Source organism: Microtus ochrogaster, chromosome 21 (genome assembly GCF_000317375.1).
Source record: "Microtus ochrogaster isolate Prairie Vole_2 chromosome 21, MicOch1.0, whole genome shotgun sequence".
Classification (NCBI taxonomy): domain Eukaryota; kingdom Metazoa; phylum Chordata; class Mammalia; order Rodentia; family Cricetidae; genus Microtus; species Microtus ochrogaster.
In genome coordinates, this window is record NC_022022.1 from 13,690,510 (window position 1) to 13,717,469 (window position 26,960).

Below are 26,960 nucleotides of genomic sequence, written 5' to 3' on the forward strand. Positions count from 1 at the left end.
GGGACTTGATCGGGGCAGGGGGAGGGAAATGGGAGGCGGTGGCGGGGAGGAGGCAGAAATCCTCAATAAATAAGTAAATTTAAAATAAATAAATAAAATGTCTTTGAATTAACTAAAGTCAAGAAATAATCCAAACTTCCTATGACTTCGCAACAAGTGTGTGGCGGTGTTATCATCGCGTTCGGGCACTTGTTATAAGGAACTAGTTTTTTAGCAATGTGGTTCCCTGGGATCTATCAGTCTACCCAGGGCGGATGGGTGGCTCATCCAACCCTTACTCCATCTTGCCACTAATGGCGACATCGCATCAGAGAGGCTCAGGACCCAGAGGCGCAAAAGAGCGGGCTAACCACACACAATTTCAGAGCTAAAAGAGACTTCAGTTCATCTCTTCCCAGCACTCGCTCTAAGGGTGGGAAAGTGAAGAAAAGCTGGCTTAAATGACTAGTCTGTGTATGATGTTATGCTGGTTAGCTCATCAGTGATAAAAATCTAACTATGTAGCAGCTAACGGACCTGACGCCTTAAGACCCTTCATCTGGTATCTCCAGTCCTCTGAGGTGAAAATCAACTCCCCTCACTGGCTATACAAGGGAACCGATGCGCGGAGAAGTTAGGAAGCTCACTGCAGGTCCCTCAACCAGTAAGGGACAGCAAGCCAGGCTTCAGTCTCCCTACAAAGACTTCAGGTTTCCAGGATTCTCTGTCTCAAGCTACCCTCCAACCCTCAAGAGTGTGTGTGTGTGTGTGGGGTGTGTGTGTGTGTGTGTGTGTGTGTGTGTGTGTGTGTGTGGCATTGTCCATTAAAAGAAATGTTTTGAAATCTAAAATCCAAAATATGTGTTTCATTCTATAGTTATAATTCATTGATTCAAACTTATTTAAAAAAAAAAAAAAAAAGAGGAGGCCTGCTCTTTCCCCATTACCAAAACAGTGTGAATTAAGGAGGCTCAATGGATTCATTACCCAGCTGTAGACCCTACAGGCTATAGGACCAACCTGTCAGGCAGCCAACAGCTTTCTCTTTGAATTTCAGGTCTATTCCATGGGAGGAAATCTATGCCTGGAACTATAAACCTGGTCAAAAGCCTTTAACTGGGGAGGTCATAGGCCCTGGAAAAGGGGAGGAAGGGAGTAATCTACTGCTGTCATTTTGCTAACTGTACACCCTGCTAAACTGCCTTCTAAACATTTGTTCAAGACATAAACTAGCGCTGCTCTCAACCACGGACAGAGAAGCTGTGAGCAGCTGTCAGTGCAGAGATTCATAAATTCAGTTAGAGGCTGAGAATAAGTTGAGTGCTCACCCCTAAATGGGACAGCTATCTCTCTCTCTCTCTCTCTTTCTCTCTCTCTCTCTCTCTCTCTCTCTTTCTCTCTCTCTCCTCTCTCTCTCTCTCTCTCACACACACACACACACACAAACACACACTCATACAGGCACACACACACACGTATGCATGCACACATACACACAAAAAAATAAATCTGCTTTTAAAAAATAAAAATAAAGCCGGGCGATGGTGGCGCACGCCTTTAATCCCAGCACTCGGGAGGCAGAGGCAGGCGGATCTCTGTGAGTTCGAGACCAGCCTGGTCTACAGAGCTAGTTCCAGGACAGGCTCCAAAGCCACAGAGAAACCCTGTCTCGAAAAACCAAAAAATAAATAAATAAAAAAAATAAAAGAGGTTGTAGCGCAACATACTATAAGTTTAGCATTTAATACACCATTTAATTTTGAAACTCATAAACCAATATTCCTTAAAAGATATTAGCAAAGGAAAAGAACAGATTCAGAAATAGAGGAAGTCATGAAATTGAACTAAAATAAATGTTTAGTTGGTAAAGGAGAACACAACCTACCATTTTCAATTTTGCTTTTAGGATGTGGTCCACTAAACGCTAAAAATTTCCCTGGAACAATCCAGTTGAAGTCCCCATTTTCAACTCGCTGGCAGGATTTGTGGAAAAAGAAAAGAAAATAGTTTATAATTTTTATGCAACTTACGCAATCTTTACAAATAAAACCACTTACCACACTATCAGTACTACATCAACGGGACTTGAACGAAGACAAGCTGACAGAAGTTTCAAGTTGCACTTGATTTACAAAACGCTATTTGTGAAGTCCCTGCGTTCTACCCAAACAACGAAATATTTAGATTGTCTGAAAAAGTTATGTCTCCTAGTCAGTCTACTATGAAATAAGATGAAAATAGTGTTTATTCCAGCAAAAGTAAAAAATATAGGCTGAGGTAAGAGAAAACGGGAAATCTAAGCCCTTTCATGATCATGGTAATAATAATTATAATAATAATAATTCACAATAAACACATTCCCTTTTTTTCCTCTTTGCTTTTGTTGTTGTTGAGTGGAGCTGATGTCTACTTCCGGTGCTAATTTAAAGACTGTCAGGAAGGCAGAATGAGACACATTATTCCTCCTAGCGGTGGTTCTCAACCTTACTAGAACTGAGACCCCACCTCGTGGTGACCGTTCCTCATGTTGTGGGGACCTCCAACCACAAAATTATTTTCGTTACTATCTCCTTACTGTAATTTTGCAACTCATAATATAAATATTTTGTTTTCCAATGGTCTTAAGCGATGTCTGTGAAAGGATCGCTTGAACACCCAGGGGTCACGACCCATAGAGAGCCACTGCGAACCACTGCCTGAGTACACGCGAAACCGCTGAGAGGATGTCTCCTGCAGGGGGCGCCAAACCCAAACAAAGGCTGGCAATAAGACAGCCGCTTCTACCTCTGGCTAATCACCCGGCAAGCTGATTTACCAGGTCAGACCTTCCAACTAGATTTTTCCGTGAAATCCTTCTTTGAAACGTTGACTATCTTTCGATAAGCTTTTAACTCCTATGAAACCAAGTGAACTGTACCTGCAGGCTGAGTGATTGGTTAGCATTAGCCTTTGGTTTCCATACTCAAAGTAATCGTTAGAAAAGGCCTAAAGACCAAGAAGATGGGTCACCTTGCCTAGTTCCAGTACCTCCTCCCTTTCTCTTCCCTTCCTTGTGCTATTAACCCATCAGGACTTGGAACAGGAATGGGTTATACCCAAGGCTTTGCAGGTGACTGGGAGACTCCATCCCTGGCCCCAAGTCTCCACCTTAATCAGGGAAGCAACGGTATCCATGTAAAGAACTCTTCCTTCCCAAGGTCCCAATGAGGAGTGGAAGGAGGGAGAAGATGAGCAAGGAAGTCAAGACCACGAGGGGTGCACCCACCCACTGAGACAGTGGGGCTGATCTATTGGAGCTCACCAAGGCCAGCAGGATTGTGACTGAAAAAGCATGGGATAAAACTGGACTCTCTGAACATGGCGAACAATGAGGGCTGATGAGAAGCCAAGGACAATGGCACGGGGTTTTGATCCTACTTCATGTTCCGGCTTTGTGGGAGCCTAGCCAGTTTGGATGTTCACCTTCCTAGACATGAACGGAGGGGGGCAGACCTTGGACTTACCACAGGGCAGGGAACCCTGACTGCTCTTTGGACTGGAGAGGGAGGGGGAGAGGAGTGGGGGGAGGGGAGAAGGGGGGGGGGGGGGGGAGGGAAATGGGAGGCTGGGGGGAGGCAGAAACTTTTTTTCTTTTTTTTTTTCCTTTTCTCAATTAAAAAAAAAAAAGAACTCTTCCTCTGGTTTATGTGAGGGCATCCATGATAGGCGTCTGAGCCAAACAGAGCTTGAACTCTTCAGCAGTACAAAATAAACATCCATCAAATGCATCTGAACGTCAAGGAAATCAGAGGAACTGCTTTGTTTGTGTGACCCATTACCACGGCCATGAAAATCAAAACATGGCTAATTCCTATTCCTTAAATCTTTCCAATCATAAGAGATATAAAAGAAAATTCACATGGCATCTTGAAAATGTATCCACTGTAGTAACCTAATCGTAATAAACATACTCTCTTCATAAGACCCCAAGATCTTGCAGGCATATAAGCACATATGTAGCTATCTCTTTGTAACAATTGCAATAAAGAATCAAATGTATAACTTTCCACTAAGAAATTAAACAGTTTCTTGTTTAAATGAAACAGTCTAAGTGAAAGATTCAATGTGCCCCTGAGTAAGCTTAATACACTGTAAAAATTCAAGAATAAGCATAGACTTCAATTATCAACAGACAAAAGCAATCCCTTATCAACAGCAGAAGGCAGTGGCTATCTGTCTTAACTATTTCTGTATCCTTGACCCCTAAGAGGGCAGATGAATATATTGTATTACAGTATCTGTTCATTTTGATTACAGACATCTGTTTGGTTAAACAGTAACCTTTTATAATCAGTCACTGGATAGAGCAGTGAGCTAAAGCCACTATAGTACATCAGCAAGATAAATTCACTACAGTATCAACAGAATCGTGCTTGTGAACCTTCCGACCTTAAATGGTAAGCATTAGGTGATGTTGGGCTCTATTGAGCAGCCTGGGAAAGGTTTGTAGAATACACAATAGGATTTAGGTCTTAGATTTAAGTTTGAAAGAAAAATAGTAAGAAGGTTACGGCTTTTAGCTGACCTAATACAACATAAGATTGGTTTGGTAATGTCCCAGAACCATCATCCATGCTCCTAAGGTGTTAATGACAGAATATTTTAAATGACACAAACCTGTTTTCCTAATTAAACTTTAAAGAATCTAGATCAGACAGAAACTTCCGACACTTTCCAGCCCTACAACATTTTGTAAAGAAATATCTAAGGGAGGGTGAGACAAGGGCCATTGGCTCAGCATCTAGGCTGATGTAAAGCTACCACTGGATACCAGTTAGAAAAACCGCAGATGATCTACACTACAAGAGCCCCATGCAGACAAATGTCATCTTCTAGAATGGATGTGTCTAGATGCTGTAACTGACCATACGCTAGGATTCTCCGGGCCACAAAAGATTACAATTTCTCTTGAACAGCTAAGTTGCTGTTCTTAAAATGGAATTTAACTTGAAAGCATGCTTCTACATATATATATATGTATATATATATACATATATATATGAAATATATGTGTATCTCTGGTGTACTATTCACAAATACCCTTTCCAGTCCAAATATCGGAACTTTTTACCATTGCCACAGGTCATCAGTAAAAACCAAAAGGCCTTCGGGTTGATGCCGAGACTTTCCCAGAACGCATGTGCTAAGAACTGTAACCTGGTGCAACACATAGAATATTAAGAGGCATCCTCAGTGCTTTGGTTTGGGAATGATAAGAGCAAATATGAGCTACATCTCCACTCTGCAAAACTGTACAGCGTGCAGCTCATCTAATCCCTGCAATCACCCCCAGGAAGAGAGCACTGCTACCGTCCCCGTCTTCTGTTACAGAAGAGCTGCACTGAACTTGCTGCGTACCACCCAATAGGATCCCCAGACAGGAGGGGGGCAGATAGAGTGCAATGTCTTTCTAGAAAGTCATCTTAAAGATGCTTTTGCATATCTTAACCTCTGAAACAGTAAATTCACACCAAGAGCACAGCTTCACTACAAAATGCAAAGAGTGCCATGAAGCTGGACCTTTTATGAGCCGGAAGCATCATCAGTATCTGAGTTCTTGGGTTAAAATTAAGCCGGGCGGTGGTGGCACACGCCTTTAATCCCAGCACTCGGGAGGCAGAGGCAGGCGGATCTCTGTGAGTTCGAGATCAGCCTGGTCTACAAGAGCTAGTTCCAGGACAGGCTCCAAAGCCACAGAGAAACCCTGTCTCGAAAAACCAAAAAAAAAAAATAAAAATTAAGTTTCCATGCCCTTTGGCTCTAGAGAAGCATCAAACTGCAGATTATTGTGTAAGCTCTGCTTTTGAATGGGAGTGTGGTGGAAGACCTGGGGTGTGTCCACTGTGGGCTGACTAGGAGAGCGAGGGAGACAGGCAATAGGGAAGACAGGCCATGGGCAAGGGAGAGGGATGGGAGAAAGAGAGAGAGCTTGTCCCAATAATCCCGGCCAGTGAACAACCCCTGCAGACTCAGCCACAGAATACAAAACTCCAGTATGCCTGCTAATGTCATTTTTAATGCTCAAGGAATGAGGCCTGGGAACAGAAGTAACACGTTGTTAGTGAAACTTCAAAGCCAGTGTACTCAAAACACAGAAAGCGTGTTCAACTGGAAATCATGAGGTCGTATAATAGCAGGATCCCAACGTGGGCAAAGGGGGAAAAAAGGCTTAAAAGGTTAAAAAAAGATGATCAGAGATGGCAAGAAGAGAAATGTAAGTGCCACCACCTTACAAAGTAGAGATGAGCCACGGAGCTGCCCGAGGAAGAAGACCAAACCTGACCTATTAGGTTTGGGAACAGTCCTACGCTGGCAGGAACAGCAGACCATACTAATTATAGAGACCACATCTCAAATAGTTTGGAAATTAGTGAAAGAACGTAACTGCAATCCCAGCACCCAGAGAGCTGAAGCAGGGGGCCTGCTATGAGTTCCAGGCCACCTGAGCTACAGTAAGACCCAGTCTCAGAAAAGCAAAATCCAAACACAAAAAAAAATACCAAGAAAGAAATCAGGGAAGGGAGAGGAAGGAAAGAAAAGAAATCAGACAATAATTTAAAAGGAAGGAAAAACATATGAGGGATTGTCTAGGGGAGGGAAACCTAAACCGTTTTATAGACTTCGTCAACAAGATGTGTAACTGGCAATGCGTGATTTATTAGCACATGTGGAAACCCTGGGTCCCTTCCCAGCAGCAGCTGGAGTAGCCAGGAAGGAATCTGACTTCCTTACACTTGTGGCCTTTGAGTGGAGAAAAAAAATACAACAGGATGGCTCCAGAAGCATACTTCAAATAGTTCTCATAGCCAGCTCCCCACGGGAGGCGTACCTCCATAATTGCGCCAGATGGTTGAGGACATGCCCACACACCTGCACTCTGGGGCCCGCTTGACCCGGTCCTGCGCCAGGAGTACACCGCCCTGCCCACAATCTCTGAACAAGGGAAGATCACAGACTAAGCAGCATCCAGTTTCCATTCCAGTCTGTTCTACAGAGCCACTCCCAAACCCGGCCTTGCTCCAGCACACACTGACTCCCGCTGTGAACCCCAGGTGGAAGACCTAACAAACTTCACCGGGTCTCACAGAGTGGCTAAGGGGAAAAGTCCAGAGTCAACATCCACTGGTTAGTGTAACAGTTTCCTTATGTAATGAAGAACACGGTCAGCCTTGACATACCCAAGTCATATAATATAATAAACTAAGTTGGCATCACAAATATGAGCCCGATCTTAGATCTACATTGCAAATTGATTTTTTTAAGTCATAAAATCTCACAATATAGATGAGCTGATGGGGGGGCGGTACATCATTTCAAAGAGTAGTATAGCTCAGGTGGAAGAATGTTAGACTAAAAAAAATACTAAAAAAGTGGAGCTTAGGGGGCTGGAGAAATGGCTCAGTGGTTAAGAGCATTGCCTGCTCTTCCAAAGGTCATGAGTTCAATTCCCAGCAACCACATGGTGGCTCACAACCATCTGTAATGAGGTCTGCTGCCCTCTTCTGGTTTGCAGACATACACACAGACAGAATATTGTATACTGTATACATAATAAATAAATAAGTATCTAAAAAAAAAAGTGGAGCTTATCTGTTCCCTAGAAGGGTACTACAAAATCAGGATGGGTTCTTAATTAAACATCACAGTCTAGAGAGTTTGCTGGAAGATAGTGTCTCCTAGCAATATCGGAAGCTATACCCATAAAGTCTCACCAACACGACTGCCTTAATGAGAGCCGAACAAGCGCTACACCAATGAACGCATCAAACTGGACAAGGGAAGCCCACGAGGTTTCAACTCCACACAAAGAACTACAGGCAACTGATGAAGTCGTGGAATGGGAGACATGGTCTGCCCCGGGGAAGAGCATGAATCGAAACCATCAGCCCTGAAAACATATATACAGGTAGCATTATATGGACCGAGCAGTTTATATTGAGAGACATATGTATATGCAATAACAATTAGGGACAAAAGAGGCCATGAATTTGCAGGAGAGTGGGGAGGGGTACCCAGAAGGGTTTGGAGGGAGGAAAGGGAAGAAAGTAATGTTGTAATAAAATTATAATCTCAAAAGCAAAAAAGCAAAAGGTTTTGATCAGCTTCCACTGAAACTAGCTCACTGGAGATGCCCTGAGATACGCTCCGCCTTTGAGGCTCTTTGACTCATCAGCTTGTCTGCTATTTCATTTCCTAAACACAACTGCGTCTATGGTGTGTCTACTCTGGTAGGGGGTAGCTTTATTCACGCAAAGGCAAATAAGACACCGTTTCTGCCCACAAGCAGAGTACACAGAAGACACAGACGTGTAAACAGTATCACCTAACACTACACGAGATGAGCGACAAGGGCTGGGAATGGCTTCTCGGAGGGCGGCATAAATAGAGTGAGCTGCCTATCTCAACCCTCTCCCCCCTCTCCACCAGTGCTAGGATTACAGATCGCACACCGCCAAACCACTTTTCTGGGTAGGTTCTGGGAATCTAAAATCTGGCCTCTGTGCTTGCTGGGCAAACATTTTACGGATTGAGCCATCTTCCAAGTCCCAGTGTCAATCTATGAAAAGCAAAGTTTCCTCATCATAGTGATCATAATGGAGCTGCCTGGGCATGGAGCTGAGAGAAACAGAGACCCGAGTTGCCAACAGGTGTGACCTGTGTTTACTGGGCGTTGAACAAATATAACCGTCTCTGGGCGCCATGGTAAAACCAATAAGAAGCCCTGTGATTGCGGAAGCAGCAGCACCTCTGCCCTCAAGCAGACAATAGGCAGGTGTGCTCTCACTGCCAGGTCAAGACGTGGCCAGATTGACAGAGCCTAAGAGAACAAGGTCAAGTCACCAATAGCTCGACAATCTGAAAAGAAAAAAAAAAGTGCCCCTCCATCTCACAGTGCCCTTTCACAAAGAAGTGTTCTTCAAAAACGGGGCAGTTTTATCAGGGTGGGAGATGATGACAGATATAAAACAACTCAAAGAAAGCAATCTCATTGCTAAGTTCTGAAGTTGATCTCGAACCTTGAACCTAATCACCTACGTAGGGCAACTCTGGAATTGCATGGACCAAAAGAGTGGTAATAAATGTGAATGACGGGGATGAGCACCCCCACCACACACACACACACACTAAACGTCACTGGTGAAGCTCCTTTCTCCGCACCCTCGAGCCCAACTAAGAACAAGGTACTGACTGTGTCATCCTGGGAGGTCACCTGCTCAAGGGCTACCAATCAAAAACAGAAAGCGAAGGGAACAAATTGATGATCCAACTTTGGATCCTCCCTGGTGGACAGAAATTAAACCCATGGAGTTTAGGTCTGTTAGGGAGGAACAATCTCCTCCGAAACTAACACAGGAAACGCTGACACACACGCGGTGTATAGACAATTGACTAAACCAAGGTCTTCAAAGCAGAAGGCTCGGCACCGGCGCCACCACTAGAGGGCGTACTGTCCATGTATACGCAGGTACACAGCGTCAGCGGGAACTGAACGCTAGGGCTCTTTCAGCGTCACCATTTCTCCCTAGGACAAAAGGTCTGTGTTATCTTTCTGAGCTGATCCACAGCTAGATTTCTAAGGCGTGGCTGCTGTCTCAGTTCCCGGGTTCATTGTTCAGGGAGCTCGCAGATTGTCATCTTGTGACTTTGGTTGTTTGACTGCTTGACTGGTTGTTTCTGGATATTTCTAGTACTGCTGCAGAATTCGGCCTGCTTGAGCAATGTGAGTGTGAGCAGCAGGACGGACGGGCTGGCTTGGAATATGGCCTGGAGAGACCATATTTGGAGGGCATTTTACAAGACCCATGTCTGGTGCTATTTCTCAGTCTTGAAGGGAATGAGCCATCTGTGGGTCACATGAAAACAGCCAAATTCCTGAGACGTCTTTCTCCAAACCTTCCAAATTGGACAGTCGTGAAGGACTCTCACGCAAACAGTCAGACCAGATAAAACAAGCGGATAAACCCTGTGTGGCTTCCCCAAGGCTTCGTGTCACACTGGAGGACCGTGATGTACACGCCCAAGCCTGTCGTTCTTGTGGAATCTTTCTTCTGGATACCCATGGCTACTATACCTTAAAATGTGACCAGACCAAATTCAGGTATGCCATGGTGCAAACTTCTCACTAGACTTTAAAGGCCTCATGTTAAAAAAAAAAAAAAAAAAAAAGGCGTAAAATACTTCATTAACGACCCTGTGTGTTAACTGTATGTTAAAATATGTGGGAGATACTGAATTAATTAAATATATTACTTAAAATACTTTCCCCATTTTCTTTTAGCATTTCTAAATAGGGCTGCTGGAATGCTTGAAATATTTATATGACTAATTACAAATGGCGTGCTTTAGAGCCTTGACTGGCAGGGGAAAGTGGGCATGCTCTGAGGAGCGGGCGTCAGACTCGCAGCAGGTACTTATGCCTTGCTGACCCATCATCTGTATTTATAAGTAGCGCTCTGACCATAAAAACCTCCTCTAAAAGGTTGAGATGACAACAGTTGGAGCGCCTGCCACACAAATGGGAGGGCCAGCACTGGATCCCCAGAAACCCACATAAATGTCTGGCGGGCGTGGCAGTCTGCCTGTATCCTAGCCTCCGGTGGCAGAGATGAGATTGATAGAACAGACATATGGATGAATTCTGAATTTGACTGAGAGACCAACTCTTCGTTAATAAATAACATAGAAGAAAAATAGATGATTTATCAACCTTAGGCCTCCACATGCACACACGTGTACATTCACCATCTCCATACAAACACATGTGTGTCCCCCTACATGCAAAACCACGCGTATGTATATATGGGCACACCACATGCAAATATAAAAATGGGGAAGAACTCTTTGCTATCACACAGAGCTGTGGTCTCACTGACTTAAGGGGTTTTGTTTTGGTTGGTTGGTTAGTTAGTTGGTTGGTTGGTTGGTTGGTTGGTTGGTTGGTTGGTTGGTTTTATTTGAGACAGGGTCTCAGTAACCCAGGCTAGCCTTGAATTCATGTTAATCCTCTGTATATTAAATGTAATGTTTAGTAAACAAGTGTCTATGACCAAGACCGATAAAACAAATGACAGCTCATGCTGGCAAGGATGTGGAGTGAGCAGAACACTCCTCCACTGCTGGTGGAAGCACACTATGAAAATCAATACGGTGGTTCCTCAGAAAGACAGGAATTGGTCTACCAAGATCCAGCTATACTGCTCTTGAGTATATACTCAAAGCATGCTTCCTACTACTAAAAGGACATTTGCTCAACCATGTTCACTGCTGCTCTATTCATAATAGCCATAAATTGGAAACAAGCTAATGTCCTTCAACAGATAAACTTTTTAAAATGTGGTATATTTACACAAGAGTATTACTCTGCCACTAAAAAAATGAAATCATAAAATTCACAGGTAAATGAACTAGAAAAAAAAATCATCCTGAGGTAACCTAGACTCAGAAAAACAAACACAGCATGCATTTGTTTATATGTGGATTTAGCTTTTATTAAGTCAATGATAACCAAGCTATAACCACAAAGAAGATATAAAGGGCTGGGCAAACCTTTAATCCCAGCATTCTGGAGACAGAGGCAGGTGGATCCCTGTGAGTTCAAGGCCAGCCTGGTCGACAAAGGGAGTTCCAGGTCAGCCAATGCTATTACACAAAAAAACCATCTGGAGTGGGAGGGGGAGAGATTAGGTATAGAGTAAGGGACTGGGTGACAAAAAGATCACCCTAGCAAAGGGAGATGGTTATGGGTGGACGGGGTGGGGACTGGAACAAGAGGATCAAGTAAGGATGAGGAGGTAAGAGTGAGCAAGGGACTATGGGAGATACAGCCTATGAGGGGTAGTATGCAAACCTAATATAGCTGAAGCTGCGTATACATATATGAAGGCAGTCTGAATTAAATCACCAAATAAGGGGGTGGGGGAGCCCCATCTGAACATCTCTTGTCACCAAGCGAAGCTTCTAAACCAGGATTGGATTGCATATCTGACTGAGCTGTTGGCCCGCTCAAACAACCCACACTGTTGCCAAGATAAACCGACAAGAAGGCCCCATTGCTGAAGACAACACCTACACAGCTCACCGAACTCGGAGAAGTCAAGTTGGGGCCTACCTATAATTTTCACCCCTACGCTAGCATCTTTGGTGCAGGAAGGTACTCTGTGTGCTACACAGGAGAAAGGTAAAACATCAGCCCCACCACAAACCTTTTGATCTACAAAGGTTTACTGCCTGCAAGATAGGTCAATGCAATGGTGGCACAAATCTGTAGAAGGAACCAGCAAACATTCGATTCGATTTAAGACCCACTTCACAAGATAGAACCCATACCTGGCATTGCTTTGATGATTAAGAACCTGAGAGTCGATATCCCAGGGGCCTAGGAGAAAGCCAGATACTACTGTTCTTTAAAAAAATAAAAAATAAAAAGTAAGATGACACCTAATGGCATGCTTCCTCCTGCAGCACACAGGAACACAACAGAAACCCAGACAGACAAGAAGCAGAAAGTTAGAGACCTTGGAACACTCCAGTGCAAAGTGTGTAGAGCCAGAGGGCCAAGATCTCAATCAACAGAACTGATGCACACATGAACCCTCAGAGACTGAAGCAGCATGCACAGGACCTGCTCTGTCTGCTCCAGATGGGTTCCTAGAACTGAAGCAAGTGGATGCAAGCCCTCATTCCTAAGCCAGAAGCAATCTCCAACTGATAATCATTTGCAAAGGGAAAGTTAGTTTTCTATGAGGAAGTCTCACTGGAGAAGCAACCTACTCCCCAGGGTAGGTTTGGTGGTTTGAAAGAAAATAGCTTTTATAGGGGAGGGACATGATTAGGAGGTCTGACCTCTGGAGGAAGCGTGACAGTAGGGGCAGGCTCAAGCGACACTCAGTGTCACAATTCACGTCTGCCTGCATGGCATCCACCATAACAATAATGGACTCAGCCTCTGAACTGTAAGCCAGCCCCAATTAAATGTTTTCCTTTATAAATAAGAGTTGCCATGGTCACGGTGTCTCTTCAAAGCTGCGTGCCTAGCAGTAGATGGTCAGCCTCTCTCTCTCTCAATTTTATCTTATTTTCTACTTTTATTTTATTCTATTTTATTTTTACGTACCTTTTTTTCTTCTCTCTTTTTTATCATACAGGTCCTTTAAGTATATATTATGGCTTCCTGATTGTGCAACCCCGTAGGTCTCTATATCTGTTTCTTAGGCCTTTTTTAGGGCTCTTTTCCCTCAGTTTGTTTGTTCTGATGTTAGTTTTTCCTTTATCTTATATTTTATTTTATATTTTATTATTATCCCTTAGAAGCCTGTTTGTTTTCTAATGAGAGACAGAAAGGGGTGGAACTAGATGGGGGGGACCTTTTTTTTTGGTTTCTCAAGATAGGGTTTCTCTGTCTAGCCCTGTGCCACTACCTAAATTACATGGGTTTTTTTTTTTCCAATAAAAACAAAAAAGTGCCTATGAAAAGACATCCTGAATATCCCCAGATCATTCCCAGCGAGTCTCACAGTACAGTTTTACTTTGAAACCTACAAGTTCTGTCCTGGAATATTGGCCTTGTTGTACGAAGTGAAGTGCACAAATCTGATTGATTCACAGTTCACCAAATGACCAGGCTCCCTGGAGCAGTGCAAACAGCAAGGGCATTCTGGCAAGGAGTGGCTGGGCCACAGAGCATCCTTTCAAGACAGTCACCAAAATCCACTGCTCTCCTCCTACGCTCTGGGTTCTTCTTAATTCCGGGGACGGCAGGAGGACCACATTGTTACCAGGTTCCGGTTGCTGGGTTGGCTGATTTGTGAGAAGCACGCAGCGCTGTTTATCAACAGCTGTCTCAACATCAGCATGTGGAGAGGGAGAGAAGTCAGCTAGGTTTTTGTGCTATATCATTTTTCTCTGTGTGAAGTGTTTGGGCCTCCTTTTCTTCCTCTAACCCACACATCTGAACGGCTCTTTTAATTGAAATGTCTTTAGCACTTAAGGACATATTTAATGCTATGTTTTCCATGCCCATATGCGTAGGGCAGAGATCCAGGGCCCGGAGTTCTTTGGGGGTGAGCACAGTTAAGTACACACCTTAAGAGGCACCTATGTGAGTGAGAGGTTTATAAAATATGAGCTTCATTAGCCTCAGAGAAGACACAACTCACACTGTAGCTATATACATACATGTGTGATCCGAAGCAGTCTTTTAGGACTTGTTTTTATTTTTGCAAAGAAGAATCAAACTATAAGCACTATCATTCCAATAAATAAATCATTCCAAGAGAAGAAGTATAGGTCAATTACTTTTTAAAATGACTACATAAGTGATGTATATGTTTAAACCAGTCTTGTCCATTAGAAACGCATTGCCCTTTATTTCTAGTTTTCTGGAGTTTGTTTGTTTCCTTCCTACCTTCCTTCTTTCTTTGTTTTCTCTTTCTTTCTAAAATGAAAAGATTCTTCTGCCAGTACTAAAAATGACACACACACACACATACACACATACACACACACACACACACACACACACACACACACTGACACAGTTTGAACAATAGACTCAAATTTTTAAAAATTATACTTAACTTATTAACTTTGTTAGACATAATGTTTCTGAACTTAAGGATTTCTATGCAAGAACACAGAATATGTTTTCCCCTTAAGCCATGTCCCACCTATAGGGAACTTGCAGACTAGAAAGGAAATTAAAGTTGTATGTAAATGGCCTTGATGTTAGAAAAATAGGCACAAACTGTGAACGGTGAAACTAAGGTGACAGGATTCCCGAAGGGTGATCTGGTCTCCACAGACTCTGACGGCACGTGAAATGTTGAGGAGGAGGGAGGAGGAGGAGGAGGAGGAGGAGGAGGAGGAGGAGGAGGAGGAGGAGGAGGAGGAGGAAGGTGAGAACTGCAGAAAGCAAGCTCAGTCAGGGCAGAGACGTTTGAGAATCCGGGCAGCTCGGAAGGACTGGAACAGGACTGCAGACAGCAAGGAACGACAGCGAGACTCCAGAGGCAGTCGGAGCTTGGCAGAGCTGAGAGAGTGGGACACGGCTCACCTCAGGGCCAAGAACAAGACAAGACGGAGGCAGTTTAAGATCGTCCAGCTAGGCTTGTGGAAGAAGCGTGAGAAAGGGACCAGCGCTCAGGTAGAGAGCAACTCTAACAGTCCGGGGAGAAGAGTTCTGACCCAGGGTAAAGGAAATGACAGAAGGGCATCCTCCGTCACCAGCCATGGGAACACCACACTCACAGGACTGTGATGGGGGTAAAGGGGGCATTCTAGTCTTGAGTTTGGGTAAACAACAAGATGCCCCTCCATTATCACAGATGAAGCGATCAGAAGACCAAGTTTGAATGAAAGATGAACAGTTTATCTTCAAACACAGGGTACACTTGACACACAAGCAAGATACTCAAAGAGACATGCTCCGGACACCAGTCCAACCAGGGGAGTCAGCTTCACCAGCTAGGGAGAGTGATGGAGTTGATGGTTCTCCTGGAAAAACCCAACGGACAAGCTATGCTCAGGCGATGTCGGTCCCCTCACATTCTGTGGGCTCCTCAGCTCACAGAAACATTAATGCTTCTGGACCTCTCCACGACTACTCCTCAGACCAGGGTAGACAAGCACCCCTGAATACTATCCATCACTGTGCAGGCATAGTTCACAATGGTGCCGTGGGGGAAAGAGCTGGGTTCGCAATGTTCGCAATGGAAACAGTGGCCAAGCGTTGGAACTGAGTGCAAGCAACTGCATTTCAATGCATAGCACTGAGAATCTTAACTGAGAGCTTACTTCTAATGTGCAGGTAATTTAGAATTTCACTACCAAACTACACTTCAAAATTACAAAGAGACTGTCAATGAAGTTTGACAAGAGAATGAATCTATAGGTAGGTAGGGAGATGATAGATAAATAAATGATAGATAGATAGATGATAGAGCTCTTCTATCTAAATTAAAACTTGATGATCCCCTACTAACCAAAGCTGACCACTATTTTTAAAAGATAAGTGGTTTTTATTTAACATGTAATAGTGTTTGATTTTTTTCATGAACCAACATGAAATTATATTCTACAAAAAATAATTAAGTGTACAAACCTCGTAATGTTCATATTCATCCACATCAAATGTCTCAAAGTCAAAAAATCCATGCTGTAATCCCTAAAAGTAGAACTGAGTTAGTTTTCTTCACATAGCACTAGGACACCCTCCTCGTCCCTTCCGTCTAATCCCAGGATGCTCCCCACAACCTCAATGTAAGAACCTTGGACTTGAGCTCTTCACTGCCCATCAAGGGCCACTTACAACAGTGACAACTTTGGAACTACATACTCCGGAAAAGTGAATGTGTGCCTCAGATAGGAGGCTTCCTCCCCAGTTTATATCCATTCTATATGCAAAACTAATAACACACATAAAACAGAGCATACTAGAAAAGCGATAGCCAAAACCTACCAGGAACAAGACTTAGGACAAAATATATGACAGAGATTAATTTCTCACACAGGAGCAAAACCAGTTCTTCTTAGACAAACTTGCCTTCTTTCAACCATAATAAAATATTTACCGAAACAAAATATTTACCACAAAGGGCATTTTTCCTTAATGGCCCTAAATTCCTAAAACTCTGTTTTGGAGGTTATATGTTTCCTAATGGTAGTTTGAGCTAACCTAAGGATATACCACCTGCTCTTAAAATTCAGAAGGAAGAATGGACTTTTTAACAAAAGAAATACTTCATACATTTTTTTTTATGCGGTGACAAAACTCTTTAAAATTAGCTAGCTTGTTCACACCTAATATTTTCAGGAAAATAGAAGTATGTAGGTATATATATGTATGTATGTGTATATATGTATATATGTGTGTACATATATACACCAGGAAGCTATAGAGATGACAGCCAAATATAAAACCACAGGTACATTTAAAAGTTCTATGACTGAGTCATTAAAAATAGATACGCCAGGCAGTGGTGGTGCACACTAATCCTAACAACTCAGGAGGCAGAGGCAGGTGGATTGCTGTGCATTTAAGGCCAGCCTGGTCTACAAGAGCTAGTTCCAAGACAGGCTCCAAAACTACAGAGAAACCCTATCTCGGGAGGGGGGTGGGAACAGATGCCAGGAAGCCAAGCTGCAGTGTGTGGAGATAAGAATGCATATCAAAACGTGGGACCTGAACCTTCCACACCAGAAACACCAAGACTGCTTATAAAATAGGCTCCTGGGCCCCTTCCCAGAGTGTAAATCATATTCTCTGGGACCGAGCTACAAGAAGAGTTTCTTCAAGCTATTTATTTATTTAGACCCAGGCTCACGTAGCCTAGGCTGGCTTTGAACTGGCTGATCACCCTGCCTCCCCCTCCTGAATGCTGGAACCGCAGGTATGCATCACCATAACCAATGCAGGTGGTGCTGGGGATCGAACCCAGGGCATTGTGCACGCTAGACAGGCATGCTACCAGCTGAGCTGCAGCCCCAGACTAAGGATACAAACACTATTAGGTCCAAAGAAAACTCAACAATCCACTTCTTCCCCCTTTATCTTTAAACTGTGTGGTTGTCTATGTTCATACAACATATACACAGTTGGGTATGATAATACATGATCATGGCAATACATCAAAGTCTGAAAACCACCCTCACTTCACAGGCAGTTTTTAGCATGGTTTCCTAATGATTCTTACACATACTAAATGCTGGCAACAATGACCAACTGAATGAGTCCTACAAAGTAGATGGGACACGATCAATAAGTTATAATTATCTCAACTTTTAAAAAGCTAATTAGGCAGGGCTGGAGAGATGGCTCAGAGGTTAAGGACGCTGACTGCTCTTCCAGAGGTCCTGAGTTCAATTCCCAGCAACCACATGGTGGCTCACAACCATCCACAATGAGATCTGGTGCCCTCTTCTGGTATGCAGTCATACATGGAGGCAGAACACTGTATGTTATACATAATAAATAAAATCTTTTTTAAAAAAAAGCTAACTAGGCTGGGCATGGTGGCAATGCATTTCATCCTCTGTGAGTTCAAGGCCAGACTCTATCTCAAAAATAGTAACAATTAATTGATGAAATAATTAATTTAGTTAAAATAAATAGCTAATTGGTTCATCCATACAGCTATTAATTTCAGGGAAAACTCAACAGCGTACTGTTTTGCCTTTACCTTTATGTTCGTCCTGCGTATTAAATACATGAACAAAGTGTTATGATAAAGGCAGTATATCAAAATCTGAAAAAATACCCTTAAAAGGCAAAAACATGACCACGCTCTGTATACATTCCCAGAAGGATATGCACTCAGTAGCATGAAAATAACCTTGCACCGTCACCTTAAGCAAGGGACTCTACAAGGGCATGTGTGTCTCAGTCGGAGACAACAACAACAAAAAAAAAACCTATCAGAGCCTTTTAAAACATCATCCGTACTTAAGAACACCCCGACATGAGAAAGGACTATGTTTAGAAAAGCCTTTATTCATTAATAAAGTCACACCTTTCCTGTTGGGCAGGAAGGATGTCATAAATTTCTATATTGAGATGCCAGATACCATAATAGGGCAGGGATGGTCCAGCGGGAGCGGTGGGTTGCACAAGCACTACAGAAGAAACAGCCTCTGTCAGGTGCAAGGAGAGGTAAAATAATGACAGCCAGGACAATAAATGCTTTCTTCCCTCAGGCGTGGTTCCTAAATGTTTTAATAGTGGCTTATAATATGTTGGGTAACCTGTCCATAAAACTCTAGACTACTACTTATGGGTGAACATTTGGGTTGTACTGCTGGCAAGTGTGGGGTTGAATGCTTCCATAGTTTTTATTGCTGCTCTTTTGTTTTTTTTAATTTTAACTCCTTTAAAGTTTTTGAGAGTTTAAGATTATTTGCTGAGCAGTGGTGGCGCATGCCTTCGATCCCAGTTTTCAGGACACAAAGACAGGTGGATCTGCATGAGTTCAGGGCCGGCCTGGTCTACAGAGCAAGTTTATAGTACAGGCTCCAAAAAGCTCTAGAGAAAGCCTGTCTCAAAAAGCCAAAAAAAAAAAAAAAAAAAAGTAAGATTATTTAAGGGACTGGAAACCTGGCTTAGCAGTTAAGAGTATTTGCTGCTCTTGCAAAGGACCCAAGTAAAGTTCCCAGCATGCACTTACAGCACATAACCCTCTGTAGCTCTCGTTCCAAGGGTTGCAATGCCCCCTTCTGGCCTCGATAGGCACTACATGTACATGATGTAAATACCTATTGTGCAGGCAAAACACTCAGGCACAAAAAAGTTCTTTAAAATAAAACTGCTTAAGAATGGTAAAGTCATAAACAGATACACGGAATAGATAGCATATTTAAGCTGATTTTCTCAAAACAGGACAAAGTCCATTCTATGTTACAGCAGAAAAAAAAAAGAAATTTGCACTAAAACAACTCCAACTAGATTCATAGCTGAACAGGTCACGGAAAGCCAGTTCACCAAGTAGCTGTGCCTGTTCCCTCTCCAGAATTCAGAGTACAGCCTGCACAGTTTCCCGGGCTGTAAATTAAACCTGGGCCAGACATTGCTTAACTTTTCCATTAGGCACATAAATAATTAAATAACTACGCTTAATTAACTGACCTGACAGCGCATCAATCACCCGGAGGTATTGTTCAAACACAGACCACAGGGTCCCACCCGGAGACTCTGTGATTCAGTTCGGCCTGGCACACAGCCAACCACTGACAACAGTGGCTTAGATAACCTTGTGCCCCTCCCACACTAAGGGCTAACTCGAAAAGGAGACAAATGGGCGGTGGAGCCATGCCATGGTCACGGCAACAGACGGGGAGCGCGGGGAGCAAATTTGTCTCCGAGTACAAATAAGTGGCTTAAACGGGGAAGGGTGGTCCCTCTCTTCCACCCTTCCCCCACAGCCCGCCACTCTCCTGTCCCAGTGGGTTCTCCACTTCCAAATATTTTCAATCTGAGGTTGGCTGGGTTTGTGAATAAAGAACCAAAGCATAGGAGGCGGTAGGGGAAGAAAAAGGTTAATAGGCTACAAAAAATGATGAAAGTTCATCATAGACATGTATAAAATTTTCAAAGAATAAGAAAAATAAATTTTTTAATTTAAAAAAAAAGCACAGAAACTGAAGGCTGACTATTTTACAGATCAGTTATTCAGGAAGTGAAAACCCTTCTGCTACTGACTCTAGGTCCTTCCAACAACAGGCACGGGTGTTGACAATTATCCCTTCCCAGCTTTGGCGAAGAGAGAGAGCCTTACCTTTCTGATTCCTTGTAAACAGTCAAGGATGGTGAGGTTGTACGTGCAGTTTCCAAAGGATGCATCCCTGCAAGCACAAATAAAGACATTAGAACCGTGCACCCAGAGTCTCAAATAAGAAACTGCCAAGTCAGTTGGGCCTGCAGGCCGGACCTCACCGCAGATTCAAGAGCCCGAGACTTCGTTCATATTTCCACCCTGTGTGCCATGCGTACAGGCTTGAAGGAGTACCTTTACCTACCAAAACTGGTATCCTCGTATACGAAAGGGAGATAATGACAGTCGCTATCATCCACAGCATTGGTTATCAAATGTCATAAAAATGACGTGAGGTCCTCCATCTAGTGACTGGCACTGCATAAGCACATATATAATATAATATAATATAATATAATATAATATAATATAATATAATATAATATAATATAATATGCACATATTATATATATATATATATATATTATAGTCACTATTATCCTTTGGGGGAGAGGTGACACAATCTTGTTATATAGTCCAAGCTGACCGGGACTTACTATGTAGACCAGGCTGGCCTCAAACTTGTAGTAATCTCTCTGTTTCTGTTTCCCAAGAACCGAGATCACAGAGCGTCTCAGGACACTTGGTCCATGACTACTCTTAAAAATGGTGAATGGAGCTGTTTCAAATGAAGCATGCATGACTATAAAAGTGTTCTGGGAGGGGAACAACCTCCCGGCAGGAACCAGTTCATCCAAGCCTAAAAAGGTAGAGAGCCAGGGGGGCAACAGACGAGGTTCCACAGAACCTGGTAGTTATTTTAATACATGTATGCCACCCCTCCACAACAAAAGTAAGAAGAATGCAGTTAATCCACCCACCAATTCGCTCGGTTTCTAGCAGCAACAGAAGCTCTGAATGCACTATGAAGAGTTCTCAGAAAGATTGGGGAACCACCAGGCGGTGGGGGTGCACAACAATAATCCCAGCATTCGAGAGGCAAAGGAAGGCCAATCTCTGTGAGTCTGAGGTCCAGCCTGGTCTACAGACTGAGAAGAATGGCTCAGTGGTTGGGAGAACCTGAGAAAACCCAGGATCAATTCCCAGCACCCACACGGCAGCTCAACAGCTGTCTGTAACTCCAATTCCAGGGGACCTGGCATCCTCCCACAGACATATGCATAAGCAAAGCATACAAAATAAATTAATTTTTAAAAAAAGACCGGACCCAAAACCAAAATTATTGTGTGTGTGTGTGTGTGTGTGTGTGTGTGTGTGTGTGTGTGTGTGTGGCGCTGAGGTCAGACACACCTAAAGGTGTCATTATAGGCAGCTGTGAGCTACCTGAGGTGTGTCCTGGGAATTGAATTTGGGTCTTCCACACGAACAATCTATGTTCTCAACCACTGAGTCATCTGTCCAGTCCAAAACCATGTTTCTAATTAAAAATAATACTTAAGCCTATTGTACTGAAGACTGAGGGCTCCGGGCTGTTTTATAGAGTGGCTTAACAGGCCTGTTTCAGGCAATCTAAACCTCAAGTATCAAGTTCGGGTCAGCTAAGCAAGAACTGGCCCTGGCGCTTTAAAAGGAGCAGCGTTCCAAGGTGTCCACAGCAAGAAACTTGACCCTGAGTTTCTCAGTCCCTCAGCTGGGCCCCAATGCTGACCCAAGACAAAGGACTGCTAAGCACTGAGCCTGGCACAGTCAGAGGTCCCCAATGAGGTTGGCTCAAGGGCAGCATCCCGGGAGGATGCCAGAAGAACTCTGCCTTTCACACATAATTAACACAAGACCAAGTGTTATGTCACCAACTATCCAAGGAAGCTTGACCCTGTGGCGTCCAATCTGTGAGTTAAAAAGCAACCGCTTCATGATAGAGCTTCAGTATCGGATAGCATAGCATAGAAAGAGTGACTTAGCACAGCTTAACAGATGTCCCATGAGCCCTCACACTTCTGTTAGCCTGTGTGAACAGGGAGGGCTAATCAGACTTCATTCAACGGGAGCTGTAGTGACTCTGCTCGGGTTGCTTTTAAACGCCGTCTGAACTCAAGGGTCCAAACAAAACACTTCCCTTTCCACGTTCCATGAAAAGGTCTGAGACGAGCTACTAGTTTATAGGAATGCGGATTCCTTTGTGCACACTCTCTCTTTAGGAGAAGAGGACTTATCCGAAAGATAAATATCTCAGCAACCCCTTGACCAGCGGTCCGATAGTGTCTTACAGACCCATTCTCTATTGTAGTATGATTTTAGTACATAAGATAAAATACATAGGATTAACAGAAAGGGGACTCAATTAAATTTAAGCCAAGTTAACCAAAATGTAAAACCGGAATGTGCAACACAACACCTTGACGAGTGCTTTGGAACTGGAGAGGGGATGTGGCGGTGTGAGCGTGCTTGCCCGGCACGGAGAAGCTCCCTGGCCACCCCCGCCATGCTTGGATTTGGTAACTGTTTTAATTTTCAAGACAGTATAAGCATAAATACTATCTTAAGATAGATCGGCAATGTGATAAGGTGTCTGCCTGTGATTTCTACTGTGACCACTCTAGCTACCATCCAACATTAGCAATCGACTCTGATCTCAGAAACTAGAGAGTAAAACTGAAAATACATTGTTTTTCTCATCACTGACTCTAAAGTCTCTTGGGAAATCTAGGTTTAAAGGTGCTGCTTTAAGTGTTTTCGAGTTTAATCTAAGGGCTGGGGAGACAGTTCAGGTGAGAAATTGCTTGCCCTGTAAGTTTGAGAACTTGTACTGGATTCCCAAAATCTATATTTTGTTTGTTTGTTTTGCTTTGTTTTGTTTTGTCTTGTTTTAAGCCTGATGTGGTATGGTGGTGTACTTGTATTCCCAGCACCAGGGAGACAGAGATGGGGCCCAGGAGAGCCTCGCCTCTTTTGCAAGTGGCAGGCCAGCGAGAGTTCCTGTCTCAAAAACATGCGGATTGGCTCATACACAAGCAGTGCACACATGCCTGTGTGAGCATAGAAGAGAGAGACTTGGAGGTCCTTATACCCCGAGTCCATCCCTCCCCTAGACGCACTTGAACAGGTATACAAACATGAGGAAGCGCCTGGCCCAGGCTGCCCGAATGCTTGCAGAGAAGGTTGAGAGTCCCATGACATCCCCTGTACCTTCACAGCCCCACTACTACAGTGAATGACGGGCAAGCTCTGATGACTCAGTGGGAGGAAAGTTCATATGCCATGGACAGGGTTAGTGCGCCATGCTGCTTTCACTGAAGGCTAAAAAGACAGAAGGTTTGCAAAGTGAAGTAGAATAAGGGAAGCAAGTATCAAGTCTATCTTCCGTTCCAGGACAGACAACAAGCCTTGAGAGCCTACTGTGCCGAGTGGCTTAGACGCAGTCATACATAGAGCCCCATGACCATTAGCTAACAACCGCAGGATCCTAAATCCTGTCCCCAGACTGGGCAAGAGAGAAGGGGCTTATTAGGGGTATCTGGCTCATACACAGTTGCAGGGGAGTAAACAGGGCAGAGACGGCCAAAGCAAACACACACAAAAACAAATGCCAGGGAAGGTAGAACACTGACCCGTCCATCTACCATGTCCTGTGGACTCTCGTTAAAGGCTTCCTTTAGCCAAAATCAAGCCAGACAGGGATGGTGGGGAGGGGTGCACAGTCTTTAAACTGGAAATCAGGTAGATAAATAAGAAATAAATTAGAAGACCAAGAAAAACGAATACTAAGTAATTAACAGAAAAATTCTCAAAGGGCTGGAGAAGTGGTCACACTGGGTCCTTCCTGAGGTGAGCTTGCAGGAACTGATTCAAATGGGATTTGAGAGTTCACTGAAGAAGCTGAAAGATTTTACTCCACCCCAGGAGCAATGTTCCAATCCATCAAAGAAACCAACCCGACCTGTGGATATTCATCACCCTCAGAACAGCAAAACAGTAAGAGCTGTTTGTAAACAGAGCAGATGCCCTTGAAAGCCACCAAGACACCTGCCCAAGGCAAACTGCAGAGTTGGAAGAGCCCATGCCAACAATGTTGCTTTTTAATCTGTGTTATAAAAACAAAAAAGGACTTCAGGAGCTTGGGAAATACCAGGCTCTGATGAAAACTCCCTTCCTGCTCTTGAGTCATAACTCAAGGATTTGGATTCTCTCTTTCCTAAGACTCCCCTCCACAACAAAATTTAAATATTTTTAGGCCTCTGTCATCTTTGAAAAAGAGCCAGTCTTGCGAAACTTGCTCGGTTCCATATGGTTCTTCAGCTACCACCTTGTCTGACTCTCTCTTAAAAATGAGATCACTGAAGACCCTCTTCATCTTTTTAGTGGTGTTTAGTGCGCATAGAACGATCCTGTCGCCATCCAGTCCAGAACGTTGATACCACACCCAGAAGAAACCATCCCTCTGCAGCCACTCCTTTCCCAACCCCTTGGCAACCACTCATCTACTGTGTCTCTGGATTTACTTGCTCGCTCTCAATCCTCGGGACATTCTGGAAGCATCATCTCAGCAAGAAGTCACCCTCCCTTTTTCATACTCTCTTCTCAGGACCCCAGGCTTTCGTTCTACTTCTCTATCATTACCCCCGAAACCCCCTTGCAAAGCTATCCTTTACGGTCTCTAGAGGGAGGCCTGAGCAAGCGCCAACCCAGGCTCCAACTCCTGTCGCTGCAGACCCCCTGTCTAGACTTTATGTGCAACAATATTACCTGGGCGGCTCCTTAAAAACAGACAGATAGGCCTCGTGGAGCTTTTGTATCAGCAGGTCTAGGACAGGGCCTGAGGCCCTGCATCTCTAGAACTCTCAGCTGGTGCTGATGCTGCAGGCAGGAGGGGACACCCTCCTAACTCAGAATCATCTCTGCAGTGGCCCTCAAATCTCTCTCTCTAGTACACCATCTAGGAACTCCAAAAGAGTACAGCAGCGAGGTGCTGGGGCATGTGCCTGGAATCCCAGGACCTGGGAACTGAGGCAGAAGGTTTTCTATGAGTTTGAGGCCAGCCTAAAATAAATAGCAAGATCGCATCTTAACCAAAAAAAAAAAAAAAACCCACCTAAAAATTTTTTGGGAAAATATTATTAACATCTTAAATTCACTATGAAAGAAGAAAATCTCTTGGACTGGGAATATAGCACTGTTGGTAGAATTCTCATCTAAAATGCACAAGCCCGAGACTGGATCCAAAGCACTTAATAAAGTTGTGCACGGTAGGGAACAACTGAAATTCAAGGTCATTCTTAGCTACATGATGAGTTCAAAGACAGCTTCAACTTGAAGAAAAGGGAAGGGGGGAGAGAGAGAGAGAGAGAGAGAGAGAGAGAGAGAGAATCTTGAATCTTTCCCCTACCCAAAATCACTAGCAACAACTAGTTTTCTGGCATCGTAGGTAAAAAACAAAATGAAATAACACAACTCGCACCATCCGTCAAGTTCTGACCCCTTTTTCTACTTGCGTCCCTGTCTCTTGGGGTCACCAGAAAGCATTCTATTCCCCGTTCTAGTGACGTAACCATTCCTAGACATTCTCACCAGTTTTCTTCACTAAAACTGGGGTGTTTCTTAAAAGCACATCTCCTTCCTGACTTCCTGACTGTCCTGCGGGTAAAGTCCCTAGCCCCGTGATGGATGCCCTCGACTGCCTCTCAGCATCATTTCTCCTGGTCCACTCACTCTGTGTCCTGCCTCAGTGGCCTTCGCTCGGCAGTTCAAATCTGGCCTCCCGTGGCTCTCCACAGAACCTCTGCCTTTGCTGGTGTCTGTGCCTTCTCCTCACCTCTACTCAGGATATCTCCGTATACCTTCTTCTCATCTCTACTTAGATACCTTCTGACCTCAGCTCAAAGATCATGGCTCTCTGGGAGGTCTCCAACCCTACCTTGAGCTAGGTCTGGTTTCTAGACTCCTATCCCTTACACTTGGATGTAATTACAATTTAAAGTTGTCTCCTGGTATGTTTATTTTGACTCTTGACTTCTGTGTCTATAATAGTATTGGAACTATACATTTATTGTTCATCAATGTCACCTTAGCACCTGGTACAAAATAGGTAATAAATAAATGTCTCTAATTACATGCCCAAATTAGACAAAGAAGCTCGTCAAAGAAGTCATAGAGAAAATGGTCTATGATATTTTAGGATTCCTTTTGCTAACTCAAGTAGCCTACAGCCTCATTTCTCAGTAGCAAGAACAAATTTCTTTGTGTTAATTTCAAATCCTTTCTGTCTATTCATGGTCATTATCTTCTGTCTTCTCTATCAATGAGTACTGATTGACAAAGCCAAAATGTGTTCATGTGTGAGTGTTATCTCTTACATGTGTGTGCACATGTGCCACGGTGCACACATGGAAGTCAGAGGACAACTTTCCCTTTCACCATGTCAGTCCCCAGAGACCTAACCCAAGTCATCAGGTCCAGCAGCAGGTGCTTCACGCACTAAGCCACCCCCACCGGCTCACCCTTTAACATCTGATTGCAATCTATCTCAATTCAGACTCGACAGATTCCAACTGTTCAGGAGCACATAGTGAACAGTGCAGCCCTAGACTTGAGAACTGGACACTACTGTGTCTATATTGTATGACCCTATATTATATAATCCCTGAAAACTGGACACGATTGTGTCTATATTGTATGACCCTATATTATATAATCCCTGAAAACTGGACACGATTGTGTCTATATTGTATGACCCTATATTATATA

General features: G+C 43.7%; 1 protein-coding gene across 3 annotated transcripts in view; it reads right to left on the reverse strand.

Annotated features, from left to right (window-relative positions):
- Positions 1-26,960, reverse strand: part of Cdc14a (cell division cycle 14A) — a 149,891-nt gene that overhangs the window by 57,382 nt on the left and 65,549 nt on the right. For 2 of the 3 annotated variants that reach the window (XM_013349943.2, XM_005357183.3), the window contains exons 6-8: positions 20,283-20,349; positions 16,118-16,180; positions 1,865-1,952 (exon numbers count right to left, since the gene is read on the reverse strand). In XM_013349943.2, coding sequence (XP_013205397.1) covers positions 1,865-1,952; positions 16,118-16,180; positions 20,283-20,349 — 218 coding nt within the window. The remainder of the gene's footprint in view (positions 1-1,864; positions 1,953-16,117; positions 16,181-20,282; positions 20,350-26,960) is intronic. The other variant, XM_026784113.1, reaches the window with a different exon arrangement.